At 41.3% G+C, this 17,485-nt stretch overlaps 1 protein-coding gene across 1 annotated transcript in view; it reads right to left on the bottom strand.

The window, feature by feature from the left end:
- Positions 1–11,723: 11,723 nt before the first annotated feature.
- PDCD6 (programmed cell death 6) overlaps positions 11,724–17,485 on the bottom strand; it is an 85,213-nt gene continuing 79,451 nt past the window's right edge. The window contains exon 6 of the mRNA XM_077491883.1: positions 11,724–13,343. Within this exon, the coding sequence (XP_077348009.1) occupies positions 13,245–13,343 (99 nt within the window). The 3' untranslated portion in view covers positions 11,724–13,244. The remainder of the gene's footprint in view (positions 13,344–17,485) is intronic.

The raw sequence follows: 17,485 nt of genomic DNA, 5'->3' as shown, positions 1-17,485 counted from the left end.
GGTGTAGAGAGAGGATCCCCTCTCTACCAAATCAGTCACCCTCAACTTATGCACACTTTCATTTTCCTACTTGTACTTAAAATCCATGTATATCCTTATCTGTAACTAAACTCAACCTCTATTTTAAGATTTAGCTGTCCTTTATTAAAATCAATTAGAGACAAAGGGTTACCCAGCGCATAACAATGAGAAAGCCTGTATAGTAATTCAGCTTTATCTACAGTGCCTTGCAAAAGTATTCACCCCTTGGCTTTTTACCTATTTTGTTACATTACAGCCTTTAGTTCAATGTTTTTTTTAATCTCAATTATATGTGATGGATCAGAACAAAACATTCTAAGTTGGTGAAGTAAAATTAGAAAAAAAAAAAATATATACATAAAACTATTTTTCAGAAATATAAAACTGATATTTGGCATGCACATATGTATTTACCCAATTTACCCTTTGTTATGAAGCCCATAAAAAGCTCTGGTACGACCAATTAGATTCAAAAGTCACATAATTTGTCAAATGATGTCTACTTGTGTGCAATCTATGTATCACATGATCTGTCATTGCATCTACACACCTTTTTGAAAGACCCCAGAGGCTGCAACACCTAAGAGGCACCACCAAACACTGCCATGAAGACCAAGGAACTCTCCAAACAAGGGAAAATGTTAAGTACAAGTCAGGGTTAGGTTATAAAAAAAAAAAAAAAAACATTTTTGATGATCCCAAAGAGCACCATCAAATCTATCATAACCAAATGGAAAGAACATGGCACAAAAGCAAACCCGCTAAGAGACGGCTGCACGCCAAAACTCAAAGACCAGGCAAGGGGGGCATTACTCAGAGAGGCAGCACAGAGACCTAAGGTAACCCTGGAGGAGCTGCAGAGTTCCACTGCAGAGACTTGAGTATCTGTACATAGGAGGACAATGCGCTGTATGCACAATAGAGTTGAGCTTTATGGCAGAGTGGCCAGAAGAACGCCATTACTTTCAGCAAAAAACAAAATGGCACATTTTGAAATTGCAAAAAGGCATGTGGGAGACTCCCAAAATGTATAGAGGAAGGTGCTCTGATCTGATGAGACAAACTTTTTGGCCAAAGGAAACGCTATGCAAACCCAACACATCACATTACCCAAAGAACACTTTGAAACATGGTGGTGGCAGCAACATGCTGTGGGGATGTTTTTCAGCAGATAATATTTTACACACACACACACACACACACACACACACTAGATTACCAAAGTATTGGGCCATCTGCCTTTAGAGGCACATGAACTTGAATAGCATCCCAGTCTTGGTCGGTAGGATTCAGTATTAAGTTGGCCCACCCTTTGCAATTATAACAGCTTCAACTCTCCTGGGCAGGCTGTCCACAAGGTTTAGGAGTAGGTCTATGGGAATGTTTGACCTTTCTTCCAGAAGCGCATTTGTGAGGTCAGGCACTGATGTGGACAAGAAGGCCTTGCTCACAGTCTCCACTCTAATTCATCCCAAAGATGTTCTTTCGCCAGTCAAGTTCCTCCACTCCAAACTCACTCATTGATGTCTTTATTAGCCTTGCGCAGTGGCCCAAATCATTTAGGGAGGAGGGATTATGGTGAGCGGTTAATTTTCAGGGGGCTTGGCCCTCTAGTTCCAGTGGAGGGAATTCTTAAGGCATCAGCATACCAAGACAATTTGAACAATTTCATGCTCCCAACTTTTGGGGAGAGTTTAGAGATTAGGTCTCCCTGTTCCAACATGACTGCACACAAATGCACAAAGTCCATAAAGACATGGATGAGCACATTTGGGGTGGAGGAACTTGCATGGCCTGTACAGAGTCCTGACCTTAACCTGATAGAACACCTTTGGGATGAATTTGAGGGAAGACTGTGAACCAGGCCTTCTTGTCCAACATCTGTGCCTGACCTCACAAACACGCTACTGGAAGAGTGGTCAAACATTCCCATAGACACAAGCCTCAACCTTGTGAGCAGTCATTCCAGAAGGGTTGAAGCTCTTATAGCTGCAAAGGGTGGGCCAACACAACATTGAACCACAGGGCCTAAGACTGGGATGCCATTAACGTTCATGTGCATGATTACTTAATGCTACATCCCCTGACCTTCCACGCAGGTGTGAGAATCAGAACTACAGCACTCCATTTCTCTCGCAGACTGTGCTTTATTTTAAACCATAAACGCTCCCTTGCTACAACTCAAGAAAAAGGGTTTAAACGAATGATGAGATGGTACAGATGTCAGGTCGATCATCCATTGCTTTGACCCTTCTCTACCAGACACCTGCTGGCAATGTCTTGTATCCAGAGGCACCATGCTCTACATCTGGTGGGATTGCCCCCCTGTACAAAGATTTTAGCAACAAATCCTTGACCTGTACTGTAAGTTGATGGTACCATCTAACCCTCGTCTGAAGTGTTCCTCTTATCTATGCTTCCTTCAATTCTGTAAAGAAAGACATCTTGTAACACTTACTGGCAGTTGCAGGAGTAGTTATTCCTCACCACTGGAGAATGAAGACTATACATTGCCTGGGGGACTGGGCAATTGAGGTGGATCATATAAAATGGATCTGGAACGTGTGCTGGCTCAGGAAAGTGGACGGGAAGAACAGTTTTCTCTCACTTGGACCACATGGTCCATGTTCCGCTACTCTTCGGAGTTCGTTGATTGAGCGGTGGGTAGATGTGCCGTTCCCTCCCAGGAGCCTTGTTGGAGTATATTCCTTCCTTGCTACTTTCTGTCTTTTCCCTTGAATTCCCTTCTAGCAATATATTGTCCAAAGGTCATGTGTTCACACCTGTGTCTCCATTGACATTGGATATATGTGACAGTTTGCGATTCCCCCAGCATATCTCATGTCAAAAACCTTAGTTATTAGTATATTTTTCATCGCTCTTTTCTCGACAATAAAGTATCTCGCTAAGCTATTTTTGAAGTCTCTCGTCTTGACTTCAATGTAAGCACTTGTTCTTTTTCCAATTTTTTTTTTATTTTTTTATTTTTTATCTACTGATTTTGAATATGTACATGTGCAACTAAAGTTTATACTCTTATGGTCCAAATGTACTCTTGCCTCTATTCCTACTTTGTGTTAATCTACCTTTGTATCGCTTAATAAAATAAGATTGAGCTAAAAGTTCATGTGCATGTAAAGCCAGGCGCCCCAATACTTTTCATAATATAGTGTATATATGGTAAGGGGAGAGCAAGAGTGATATTAAAACAGTGATAATATAAAAACACACACGCACAAAAATGAGCCACTTCAATAAAATACATTTAAAACCGAGCAGAAATAAGCATAATTGGGGCTTCTTTATTAAAGATTTATTTGTAAAAACATTTTTTTTTTTTAAATCACAATTTCTCAAGTAATGTCCATACAAACATGCACAAAAACATGCTTACATTACCATGGCATTCATATCTAAAAAGGTATAGTATTCTATGAACAGTATTACATTATAAACTAATGGTGATATTAGACATATGGTAGGAAACAAAGCTTTTCTGGCACATTTTAGACAAACTAAACACACTTTTTCTCTCTAGCTGCCCATGTGCTGAACAGGAGATAATCACTTAATTCCTCCATCCACACTAACAATGTGTATGCCAGCAAAAATACATCACATGGCATGCACCCCCCCCCCCCCCCCCCCCCCCCCCCAGCTCAGGGAAACAATTTTGTTGTAGGAAGATTGCAGAAGTGTTATAAAGTTGATAGATGTTCCATGCTCGAATGAATAAAATTGACACAATTCACACTGATTGCAGTCCAATTGCAATAAACTCTAATGCTATTACAATGTGTCTATTTAAACTGTGAAAGCGGTGTCACTGTATAAGGGTTAGTACTTTAGCTATATATATATATATATATATATATATATATATATATATATATATATATATATATTTTATGAAGCCAGATATTAAAAAGAAAAAGGATGTGTGTGACCACTGCTTTATTAGCCAAGCAGCCTGTATATCTAGAAAGGTCTATACATTAGTTTAAATATAATTTTATATAGAATAGAATAGAGTTTTAGAAAGCACACATTTTGCAATGAGTTACCGTACCAATGCTGGGTTTTAGTCAATTGTTATACAAATATGTGGGGCAGCCCTCTTATTTTAAACTAATTTGCATACAGTGAATATATAATACAAATTGTAATATACATTTCATGTAATAACCACATAATACTGCCTTTTTGCCTGTTTGTCACCAAGTATAATGTAAATTTACTGGATGGTTGATCCATTTTCAAGGATGTATATAGTACCTTGGAAAAGTATTCATACACCTTAAAAAAAAAAAAAAAAAAAAAAAAAAAGAAGAAGAATCCACATTTTGTCATGTTACAACCAAAAAGGTAAATTTATTTTATTGGGATTTTATGCGATAGACCAACACAAAGTGGCACATAAATTGCGAAAGTGGAAGGAAAATAAATGTTTTTTTTAACATTTTTTCCCAAATACCTAAAAAGTGTGGCATGCATTTGTATTCAGCCCCAAAATCAATTCTTTGTAGAACCACCTTTCACTGCAAGTCTTTTTGGGTATGTCTCTACCAACTTTGCACATCTATAGAGTGAAATTTTTGACCATTCTGCTTTGCAAAATAGCTCAAGCTCTGTGGAGAGCGTCTGTGAACAGCAATTTTCAAGTCTTGCCACAGATTCTCAATTGATTTTAGGTCAGGACTTTGACTGGGCCATTCTAACAAATGAATATATGCTTTGATCTAAACTATTCCATTGTAGCTCTGGCTGTATGTTTAGGATCCTTGTCCTGCTGGAAGGTGAACCTCCGCTCCAGTCTCAAGTCTTTTGAAGACCAACAGGATGTCTAAGATTGCCCTGTATTTGGCTCCATTCATGTTCACATCAACTCCAACCAGCTTCCCTGTCCCTGCTGAAGAAAAGCATCCCCACTACACGATACTGCCACCACCATGTTTCACGGTGGGGGATGGTGTGTTCAGGGTAATGTGCAGTGTTAGTTTTCTGCCACACAGAGTTTTGCTTTTAGGTCAAAAGTTCAGTTTTGGTCTCATCTGCCAAGAGCACCTTCTTCTACATGTTTGCAGTGTCCTCCACATGGCTTCTTGCAGTTGAGCCATCCTTTCATAGTAAGTAAGGTTGAATAAAGACACCAGTCCATCCAGTTCAACCTGAGTTGTGAGTGAGTGTCTACAATTGTCCCTATCCCTGTACATTACACACTCACATCAGTCCCTACCCTCAATGAGCCCACAATACAAGGTCCCCATTCATATACTAGGGCCAATTTTGGACAGAAGCCGATTAACCTACCTGCATGTCTTTGGATTGTGGGAGGAAACCGGAGTACCGGGAGGAAACCGGAGTACCGGGAGGAAACCCACGCAGGCACAGGGAGAACAAGCAAACTCCAGGCAGGTAGTGTCTTGTTTGGGATTCGAACCAGCGACCCTTCTTACTGCTAGGTGAGAGTGTGCCGCCCTATACTCTTTCCATTTTCAGATGATGGATTGACACAGTGCTCCATGAGATGTTCAAAGCTTGGGATATTTGTTTATAGCCTAACTCGGCTTTAAATCTTTTCCACAACTTTAGCCCTGACCTGTCTGGTGTGTTCCTTGGCATTTGTGATGCTGTTTGTTCACTAAGGTTCTCTAGCAAACCTGTAAGGCCGCGTACACACGCGCGGACTGTTCGCCCAACTTTGTCCGTCCAACAGTTTCGGCAAACAGTCCGCTCAAACTTAGCATGGACGGACATGGCCACACACGACGGACGAACAGTTTGCTGAAACCGTGCGCGATGACGTGAACGGCACGTACGACGGGACGAAAAATACGACGTCCTATACACTGCATTATAGCTTTCGGCGTGAAAATCCTTTCTGAGCATGCGCGCAACTTTGTTTGACGAACAAGCCTACACACGGGCGGACTGTTCGCTCAAACAAGGTTTCAGCGGACAGTTTTTCGGAAATTCCGAAAAACCTTGTCCGTCCAACTGTCCGCTGAAACTGTCCGCTGAAAGCCCACACACGAGCGGACTGTCCGCCCAAACACTGTTCAGCGGACAAAGTTGGGCGAACAGTCCGCCCGTGTGTACGCGGCCTAAGGACCTCACAGAACAGCTGTATTTATACAAAGATTAAAATTACACACAGGTGGACTATTTACTAATTAGGTGACTCCTGAAGGCAACTGCTTTGATTTTTTATAGATTTTAGTTAGGGGTATCAGAATAAAGGGGGGCTGAATACAAATGCACGCCAGACATTTCAGATATTTGTAACCATTTTCCTTGAAAGCAAGCCAATATAAAAATTACAACAAAATGGACAGAGACATTACAATTAAATGTTTTCCAGACATTTGCCAATGTCTTGTGAAGTATAAGTTAATTAATGTGGAAGACTTCAATAAAGTGGAAGACTTGAGGCACATAGTGTTAGGATAAGGATGTTTGAGGAACCATGCATAGCATACATAAAAGTATCATTACACTACCTATGCCTTCCTGTTCTCTAAACACCAACAAAGCATTAAAAAAAGTGCAAGATAAAAGCTTAATTTTATAATGTGTACGACATCAAAAAGTTGCTGCAGAAGTTTCTTTTGTTTGTTATAACATTTTGAAAAATACGTTTTTTTCAAACAAGTACATTTGTTAATGTTTTAAGAAATGTTCATATATTTATAATTTTCAACTAGGTGTTTAGCACTCTGATATTAACCACTTCAATACAGGGCACTTAAACACCTTCCTGCCCAGACCAATTTTGCTACACTGTACCCAAATTAAATTTTTATCATTTTTTTCCCCACAATTAGAGCGATAATCCATCAGCACAGACACCCCCTGTCAGAGGAGCAGCCGATCGGCTCTCCTCTACTTGCGTCTGACAGACCCGAGTGAGGAAAAGCCAATCACTGGCTCTTCCTATCTAATCTGTAATCAGCTGATATTGGACACGGCTGATCACGTGGTAAAGAGTCTCTGTCGGGAGACCCCGGGGGCACGCAGCGGCTCAAAATCTTGATCACGTCATATGACGTCCGGTCAGGATTTTGAAACCACTTTGCCACCGTATTTCTGCTATAGGGTGGGCGGCAAGTGGTTAAACTAGGAGTTGGTTAAAAAAAAGATTCATACTAATTTTCTAATTGAAGTTGATCAGAAAAAATTAGAGAAGTTGTGTGAATCTTACATGAAAACATTTATAAATTGACTCCTTCATAACAAATCAAATTTGATGTTACCAAGGATTTAAAAGTAGAACTTTTTTCTTCAAATATTTCATTCCCCAGGCCTTTCTATACTATAATTTTTTATTCCCCGCCTCTCTTCCTGAATAAAGGAAAAAAAAATCTGCCAAGCTGTACTTACCCTCTCCAGTCTCCAGGGCTATCCCCAGCTTCCTCCTCTGTCCAGAAACACCAATTCACTATCAACAGAAAGAAAGGCACTCGGGTCATTCTGCTAATTTCCCGTGATTCCAGCCTGTTGCCAACACCCTCAACCCCCAGGGGTATGTTATCATGCAGGCAGGGCTTGCAGTACTCGGCCCCCCTCTTTACTGAGAAGAAAGAGAAAAGACCTGTGACATCACTTGGCCAACTATAAGACTGCAGCAAAGTTTTTGTCCACCTGAAGTCAAATAGTTTGAATATTGCTTGCAGTTTTAGATACAGATTGAATATCTTATGGCAAGTTATAACTGGTTTAAAAAGATAAAGCTGAATGAAAATTATAGTTATCAGTGTAAATCCCAATGCCAGTCAAAAAACGTCTCTCTTTGCAGTACTGGATTAAGTTTTTAAGTATGTTTTTATTGCAGTCGGTTGGCTTATGGCGTCATCGCACCTCACTTTTCTTGTGACAACAAAACACAAAATTAGGTCACCAGGATTGCAGGACACAGACCATAATAACCTCAAAAAATAAACAAAGCAGCCGGTCTATAGGCAGTTCCAAGGTTTGTAAGGCACAAAAAGTTCTGAAGTGCCCCTGTCAATGCAAAGATATCAAAGGAAGGGAAGAAATGTAGGCAATATCTTGCCCAAGTAGTAAGAATACGTTTTTTTTTTTTTTTTCCCTAAGCACAGGGATAATAAGCACACAGAAGACCATACATTTCAGGCAAGTATAAACATGCTATAGATGAATTTTACACAGTGATTTAATATTGGATAGAGTTTAATAGACTTCAGCTATTCAATTTATGGGCTTGATAATTCCCAAGTTATTGCATAGGAAGTGGCCTATTCCAAAACTTTTTTTTTTTTTAGATGGAAATTTCTGTCCAATAATGATGTCACCATTTCCCTGTGGTGCTTGGGAATGAAATTCGACTGGGAACCATGGCATTCAACAATCAAACTGGAATACTTTAACCGCTTGCTGACCGCCTGCCATATGACGGCGGCAAAATGGCTTCCCTGCACGATTCACCGTAGCTGTATGGCGGGTGTTTTAAGGTGTATAGGGGGCGCGCATGTGCCGCTACGGTACTGAGGAGCTGATGTGCCAGAACGAGGCTCTGTGTGTAAACACACAAATCTACGTTCTGGCAGGGGAGAAGAGACAGATCGTGTTTTCCTAGTATATAGGAACACCGATTGGTCTTAACTGTGGGGGTGGGCCTGCCTGGGAAAGAACACACTGAGGGAACATTTAACCCCTTGATCGCCCCTAGTTTTAACCCATTCCCTGCCAGTGGCATTTAAACAGTAATCTGTGGCTATTTTTAGCTCTGATCACTGTATAAATGTCAGTAGTCCCCAAAAATTAAGTGTCAAAAGTGTCTGATCTGTCTGCTGCAATGTCGCAGTCCCGATAAAAATCGCAGATCGCTGCCATTACTAGTTAAAAAAAATTAAATAATGAAAATACCATAAATCTATCCCCTATTTTGTAGACGCCATAACTTTTGCGCAACCAATCGATACAAGCTTATTGTGTTTTTTTTTACCAAAAATATGTAGAAGAATATACAGTGCCTTGCAAAAGTATTCACCCCCTTGGCATTTTTTTTGCCTCACAACCTGGAATTAACATGCATTGTTTGAGGATTTGCATCATTTAAATTTACAGAACGTCCACAACTTTTTTTTTTTTTGTGAAGCAAGAAACAAATAGGACAAAATAACAGGAAAAGTCAATGTGCATAACTATTCACCCCCCTAAAGTCAATACTTAGAGCCACCTTTTGCAGCTATCACCACTCCAAGTCGCTTTGGATAAGCCTCTATGAGCTTGCCACATCTTACCACTGCGATTTTTGCCCATTCCTACTTGCAAAACTGCTCCAGCTCTTTCAAGTTGGATGTTTGCACTTGTGAACAGCAATCTTTAAATCTGACCACAGATTTTCTATTGGATTGAGATCTGGGCTTTGACTAGGCCATTCCAACACATTTAAATGTTTTAGCAAGAAAACCCAGATGGGCCAACGCTGCGCTAGAAAATCAGAAATGTGAAAAAACAATAATAAAATACAGCAAGCTGCCAGCACTAAATAGTCCAATAGAAAAACTAGTAAATAGGCATAGAAGAGGAAAACTAAGGCAAAGTCCCAAAAAAAAGAATTCTCACAAATTAGTACACTACAAATAACGTAATGCTGTTGATATAGTAAGTGCAAAAAGATTTTATGGATTGATTTTTCACTCGGACTTGGTTTCTAGTGTTATAGTAAGTGCAAAAAGATTTTTTTCAAATTAACACTAGAAACAAAGTCCAAGTGAAAAATCAATCCATATGTGATGAGTGTGACAAATCATGCAGAATCTTCAAAATAAATGTGCATCCAGCTCCACACCCAAGTGAAAAAGGTAGCCTGCTTAGCCAATATCCATGACTGTTACAAAACAGTCTCACCTAGCGCAGGGAAATTGGTCTCCCCCAAAACCGTTAAAGTTGTATGGGACTGCTGCTGGTACGATGTCACTCAGAAAACAAAATATTTCCATGGTGCAATATGTATAAAAAGTAGAAATGTAATGAAAAATAAGTGGGTTACACTCACAAGATCTTAGATGTATAAAAGCAATACAAGCCGAGTAACTAATGCATGAGGTCCGCGGCGTCTCGAGATATGGATTGATTTTTCACTTGGACTTTGTTTCTAGTGTTAATTTGAAAAAATAATTTTGCACTTATATCAACAGCATTACGTTATTTGTACGCTAATAATTTGTGAGAATTTTTTTGGAGGATTTTGCCTTAGTTTTCCTTTTGACACTTTTTTTTTCACTTATTACATTGCAAAGATTATTTCATTTGTTGCATACATAGCGCTGCACTCTTTTCTATGCAAATTTACATGTTTTCCCTTAAACCACTCAAGTGTTTCTTTAGCAGTGTGTTTGGGGTCATGGTCCTGCTGGAACGTGAACCTCCGTCCTAGCCTCAAATCACACACAGAGTGGTACAGGTTTTTCTCAAGAATATCCATGTATTTAGCACCATCCATCTTTCTCTCAACTAAGACCAGTTTGCCAGTCCCAATGGTTGAAAAGGAAGGATGGTGCTCTTTGGGTGATGTGATGGGTTTGTGCCAGATATAGCGTTTTCTTTGATGGCCAAAAAGTTTTAGTCTCATCAGACCAGAGCACCTTACTCCATACATTTTAGGAAGTCTCCCACATACCTTTTCGCAAACTCAAAACCTGCCATTTTGCTGAAAGTAATGTCTTTCTTCTGGCCACTCTTCCAATTCTATGGAATGTACTGGTTATTGTTGAACTATGTACAGATATACTTCAGTCTGTAAGTTTTGCTGTGCAGCCGCCTCTTGGCAGGTTTGCTGTTGTGCCCTGTTTTTTCCATTTGGTTATGATAGATTTGATGGTGTTCCTAGGGATCATCAAAGATTTGGATTTTTTTTTTTCATAACGTAACTCTGACTTGTACGTCTCAACAGTATTGCCCCTTCCTTGGTCTTCATGGCAGTGTTTGGTTAGTGGTGCCTCTTGCTTAGGTGTTGCAGCCTCTGGGGCCTTTCAAAAAGGTGTGTATATGTAATAACAGATCATGTGACACTTGGATTGCAAACAGGTGGCCCTCATTTCACCAATTATGTGACTTCTGAAGGCAATTGGTTGCACCAGAGCTTTTTATGGGCTTCAAAACAGAGGGGATGAATACATATGCACATGCCAATTATCAGTTCTTTATTTCTGAAAAATAGTTTTATGTATACATTTTTCTAATTTTACTTCACCAAGTTAGACTATTGTGTTCTGATCCATCGCATATAATTCAGATAAAAAAACTAAAAAAACATTGAACTAAAGGCTGTTATGTAACAAAATGGGTAAAAAGCCAAGGGGGGTGAATATTTATGCAAGGCAATGTATATCGGCCTAAACTGGGAGGAAGAAATTAGTTTTTGTTTTTTAAATTTAGGGGATATTTATTATAGCAAAAAAGTTAAAAAATAGTGTTTTTTTTTCAAAACTGGTCACTCTGTTTATAGCGCAAAAAAACAAAAAAACGTAGATGTGATCAAATATCACCAAAAGAAAGCTCTATTTGTGGGGAAAAAAAAGGACGTAGATTTTGTTTGGGTACAGCGTCGCAGGACTGTGCAATTGTCAGTTAAAGCAACGCAGTGCTGTATCGTAAAAAAATAGCCCGGTCAGGAAGGGGGTAAATCCTTCTGGGGCTGAAGTGGTTAATAGGGTGTTTTTAAAAAAAAAAAAATGTATTATATATTCTCCTCGAACAACGATCTTGGGGGTTTGATATAGAAAATGCGGTTTCTGATGTGGACCTCTGACTAGGAGGCTCAAGGTTATCAGTATTAATATCAAGTACCAACCATTCCTTACATACTATATTGCTATTATATACAGTTATTCAAGAGCATTTGGACTTGTGCAGCAAGTTTGTTTATACATAAGCATTCATGGAAAATGGTCAATACACATGCGTTTTAAAGAAAAATGGCACGGTTTGAATTCCTAAGTGCAGTTTCCAGCTTTTTTGTTATATAAAAATATTTACAAAAAATGTGAGGGGTGTACTCATTTTTGTGAGATACTATATATATATCTTTGCATGTGGCAACATTGAAGAAATTACACTTTGCTACAACGTAAAGTAGTGAGTGTACAGCTTGTATAAAAGTGTAAGTTTGCTGTCACCTCAAAACACAGCCAATGTCTAAATCGCTGGTAACAAAAGTGAGTATACCCCTAAGTGAAAATGTCCAAATTCGGCCCAATTAGCCATTTTCTCTCCCCAATGTCATGTGACTCGTTAGCGTTACAAGGTCTCATGTGTGAATGGGGAGCAGATGTGTTAAATTTGGGGTTATCGCTCTGACTCTCTCATACTGGTCACTGGAAGTTCAACATGGCACCTCATGGCAAAGAACTGAGAGCAAGAGGATCTGAAAAAAAGTGTTGCTCGACATAAAGGTGGCCTAAGCCAGTGATTGCGAATCTTGGCACCCCAGATGTTTTGGAACTACATTTCCCTTGATGATCATGCACTCTGCAGTGCAGTTCCAAAACATATGGGGTACCAAGGTTCACCATCACTGGCCTAGGCAACCTTGGCTAATTGTTATTTTGAGGGGACTACAAATTTACACTGTTATACAAACTGTTCACTTTACATTGTAGGGGAGGGAGAGAGGGGGAGGGGAGGAGGAGGAGGAGGAGGAGGAGGAGGAGGAGGAGGAGAGGGAGGGGGAGGGGGGAGAGGTCGTAGGAGTTATAAATGTAAGGCATTACACTGTATATACTGTTGGTCCATTTGAGTTGAATTGGACACAAAAACAGAAGAAATAATATACTAAATGGGTGGCATACTGCCTAAACCTCTTAAACTCATTTCCCTTTATAGGAATAATCATCTGGCAGAGGTTGCAACTCTTTCCCAACAGACATTTCCCAGCACATCCTGTTCTAATGGGGGTCACAGATCACAGTAAAAACCTGACGGGTTCTATCGCTGGACTGGTGTTGCACTTTAAGGTATTATTTTACACTCCCAGCTTATGGAGTAAAATATAAAAAATAATAAAAAATAATGGCTAGAATGGTATTGTTGAACTGTAAAAATAACTTCTTATATACAATTTAACGTTTTTGATGATACGCTATAAAATTCTAGAAGCCATCAAAATGCATAGCACCACAGTGGGCACTATAATCCAGTAAATTAAGGTAAAGATTTATTTTAGTCTGTGCTGGTCCAGGTAATGTTTCTTTTTGGCATCATACTACATTGAAGACCATGTTAAGATACTGCTCATATGAAACTTGTATCCAGCCATCTTGATCTGTATCACAGCGTCGAAATACATCAGTCAGTCTCTGAAAACGAAAAGAAAAATAATCATGGTCACATTTATGACAATCCCTCCACAATATGCACTCTTAAAGCAGAACTAAACCCTCCTATCGTTTTCAGCCAAGCAAGCAGCCATCTTAGCCTCGATTTGATCTTCCATTGCCATGATGCTGCACATGCGATCAGCCATGACACCAGCAACTTGATGGTTTGACAGTTTGGTAAGGAGCACAAGCAAAAGGGACAGTTACATTTCCTGCATGTGCTGGAAAGTAATGTTTTTTGTGAAACTTTTAAATTGATGGGTTTAGTTCCACTTTAAGTTCGACTACCAAGGACTTAAAGCCTATATAATCCTAAAAACAAACATTTGGCTTCATAAGTTTATTTTTTTTAACCACTTGTTTACTGGGCACTTAAACCCCCCTCTCCTGTCCAGACCAATTTTTAGCTTTCAGCGCTGATGCACTTTGAAGGACAATTGCACGGTCATACAACACTGTACCCAAATTATTATTTTTTTTATAATTTTTTCTGTAAAATGGAGCTTTCTTTTGGTGGTATTTGATCACCTCTGCGGTTATTTTACAAACCGGTAATTTTTCTTCTTCATTGATGTACACTGATGAGGCAGCACTAATAGGTGGCAGTGATGGGCACTGATCAGCACTGGTTGATTACACTTATAGGTGACACTTATGAGCATTGATGGGTGGCACTGGCAGGGGATACTGATGGCACAGATGAGACAGAATTGCCTCTTCCTCTTCGGGGCCGATGTCCCTTGCACATAGGCAAAAAAAAACCCCACAAAAACAAACGATTTCTGAGCTTTTGTTTACATCTTGTGATCAGCTGATCACGTGGTAAGGGGCCGGAATTGGCCCCTTACTCGGATCTGTGATCACCTGAGTCTCAGTGACTCAGAGTTCGCAGCTTGGGGCACGTGCAAAGGGGAGGCAGTCATATTGACAGCCTCCCAGAAATTCAGGTCCGCGATGTGGCCATCATTCAGTTATAGCACGGATGCCAAGAGGTTAAAGATGATTCTCTTATTTTCATCTAATAAACCTGCAAAGTTCCTGTCTTTTGGCAAAAAATGCTCACTCAGCATGCTTTGACATTCTAGCTTTTGATTTGGACTTTAGCCACTTGCTGACCCAGGATGTACCTGCAAGTGAGGTCATAAGATTTTTTTTTAGAGCCGTTGATGCTCTTTAATGGAAAAAAAAAAAAAAAAAAACCGCTGTACAGTTGCTGGATCACTTTTACATGTCCATTAACACCCGCCGCACCATAGAGGTGAATGGAGGGCCCGTCTAAAAAAAAAAAAAAAAAAAACAGACAGGCAAACCCCATCGGACTGCCCGTGTGAAGGGGCAAAAAAAAAAAAAAAGAAAATAGGATTTTTTGTACTCACCGTAAAATCCTTTTCTCTGTAATTCACAGACTGACAGCTCCTCTGTTTAAACCATTGGGTTGTTACGCCACCTTTAGCAGAGGACTAGGCATAACATGTTAACATGTAATAAAAAAAAACTCAGAATATCTAGTTCTGCCCAAAGGGCGGTCCCTTAGGTAACAACCCCTCAGCCTGCCTTGCAGCTTCAGTACCTCAACAAGCAGTAGAACGTAAAGAAAAAAATAGGAGAGGCGGGTGCTGTGTCAGTCTGAATTACAGAGAAAAGGATTTTACGGCGAGTACAAAAAAATCCTATTTTCTCTTATATTCACCGACTGACACAGCTCCTCTTTAGACCATTGGGACGTCCCCAAACAGTGCCAAAACAAGGGGTGGGAAAAACAGCATAAAACGTCATCCATCGTGGCATGTGGGAACTAGTATAAACTTTACCCACAAAAAATGACAGTGAGTGGGAATAACTAAACTTTTTCACCCACAAAAAAACAGGGTGCTCCTCAACAGAGAGGCACTACCCTCAAACTTAATAGTATTGCGTTTTTCCCCAAAAAAACAGAAAAAATAAAAATGTATGTGCAATTGCAATTATACAGCCGCCTGCAAAACTTTGCGGCCAAAACAGGCATCAGCCGATGCACTGACATCTACCTTGTAGAATTTTGTAAAAGTGTGAACAGACGACCAAGTTGCCATTTTACACACTTGAGCGACAGACGCTTGATGTCGGAAGGCCCAAGACGTTCGATTGTGGAGTGGGCCGTGACCGCAAAGGGGGGCACCTGCCCCTTCAAGGCATAGGCCTGTAATACAATCAGTCTGATCCACCTGGAAATGGTGGCCGACGAGACTGCCATGCCTTTTTTCGGACCAGCCACAGAAACAAGGAGTCCGACTTCCTAAAGGGAGCTGTTGCAGACAAATACACCCTCAGAGCCCGAACCACCTCCCGGGCATGAAGGGCCACCTCCTTAGGATGTGTTGGCTTAGAACAAAGATGGTAACACAATGTCTTCATTGATGTGGAACGCCAAAACCACCTTCAGCAGAAAAGAAGGTTGCGGACGCAACACCAGCTTATCCCTGTGGAAAACCAGATAGGGCGACTTGCAAGACAAGGCCGACAGTTCCAAAACCCTCCTAGCCGATATGATGGCCACTAAGACCACCACTTTCTGGGAAAGAGTCAACAGGGGAATCTCTCTGATATTTTCAAATGGCAGTTTCTGAAGCACCGATAAAACCAGGTTCAGACGGTGGACACACTGGAGGAACTACATGTCGGACCCGTTGAACAAAAGTGCTCACTGGAGAGTGAGACGCCAGGGGTTGCTGAAAAAAAAAGACAGTCAAAGCTGATATTTGTCCTTTATTGGTGCTTAAAGCCAATTTCTGGTCTACTCCTTTCTGTAGAAACAGCAGGATCCTGGATATAAAAAAAGGAGCGCGGACGCCATCCTTTCTCGTCACATGGAGATGTAGGCCTTCCAGGTACGATGATATATCTGAGAAGAAGATTTCCATGCTCTCAGCATAGTTGAGATCACCGAGTCCAAAAGACCCCGGTTCCTGAACACCTGGCTCTCAATAGCCATGCAGGTAAAACCAGCGACGGTAAAGCAGGATGGAGAATCGGACCTTGAGACAGAAGGTCTTCTCATAATGGCAGTCACCAAGGGGCATCTGCCACCAGGTGCACTAGGTTCGTGTACCAGGGACGCTGGGTAAATCTGGGGCAATCGGTATTACTGGGATCCCCTCGGCCTCCACTCTGCGGAGTAGATGTGGTAACAGATTCAGCGGAGGAAAGGCATAGATCAGCTGGTACTGATCCCCATGGAGCCACCAGCGCGTCTGACGCATCTGCCCAACAATCTCTTGTCCTGGACACGAATCTCGGCACCTTCCAATTGAGACGGGAGGCCAGAAGATCCACGTCTGGTGTGCCCCATCACAGGCACAGTAGCCGGAACACCTTCGGATGCAACGCCCATTCTCCTGGGTCCAGCATCTGGCGGCCGAGCTTCTTGTTCCTCCTTGGTGATTGACGCATACCACCGCCGTGGTGTTGTCTGACTGGATCCTGATCGGACGCCCTTGAAGTCTTATCAACCATGCGGAGAGGCATAGCCTGATCGCTCTTAGTTCGAGCAGATTGATCTGCAACTTGGATTCCTCCACTGACTAGAGGCCCTGGGTCGACTGAACTCCCATTACACCACCCCAGCCGGATAGGCTGGTGTTCGTTGTGATCACTGTCCAGAGGTAGGAACGACTTCCCAGACCGAAGTGCCGGGGATCTATGCCACCAGATCAGGGAACCCCTGACTAACTGGCTCACCTGAATCTGCCGATCCAGGGATAACAAAGATCTGTCCCATTTTGTTAAAATCTCCTTCTGCAGGACTCTGGTGTGAAACTGGGCATACGGTACTGCCTCGAAGGAGGCCACCATGAGTCCCAGGACTCGCATGCAGAAACATAGCGACGACCACCTGCGGTTCATCAACAGTTTTACCGTGGCTCTGAGAGTCTGCAGCTTGTCTGAAGGGAGAAACACTCTCGCTTCCATGGAGTCCAGCAGCAAGCCTAGGTACTCCAAATGCTACGATCACCGACTTTTTTAGGTTCAACATCCACCCAAAATCCTGCAGGGTCTGCATGGTGATCACCCCATCCTCCTCTAACTCTGAGGCGGAAGATGCTCTGAGAAGGAGCTCGTCTAGGTACCCGACTTGGGGGGCT

This window comes from Lithobates pipiens, unplaced genomic scaffold, assembly GCF_037356315.1.
Source record: "Lithobates pipiens isolate NorthernLeopardFrog02 unplaced genomic scaffold, aLitPip1_a1.2 Scaffold_19, whole genome shotgun sequence".
NCBI classification, from domain to species: Eukaryota; Metazoa; Chordata; class Amphibia; order Anura; family Ranidae; genus Lithobates; species Lithobates pipiens.
This window is presented reverse-complemented; position numbering and strand designations above follow the sequence as displayed.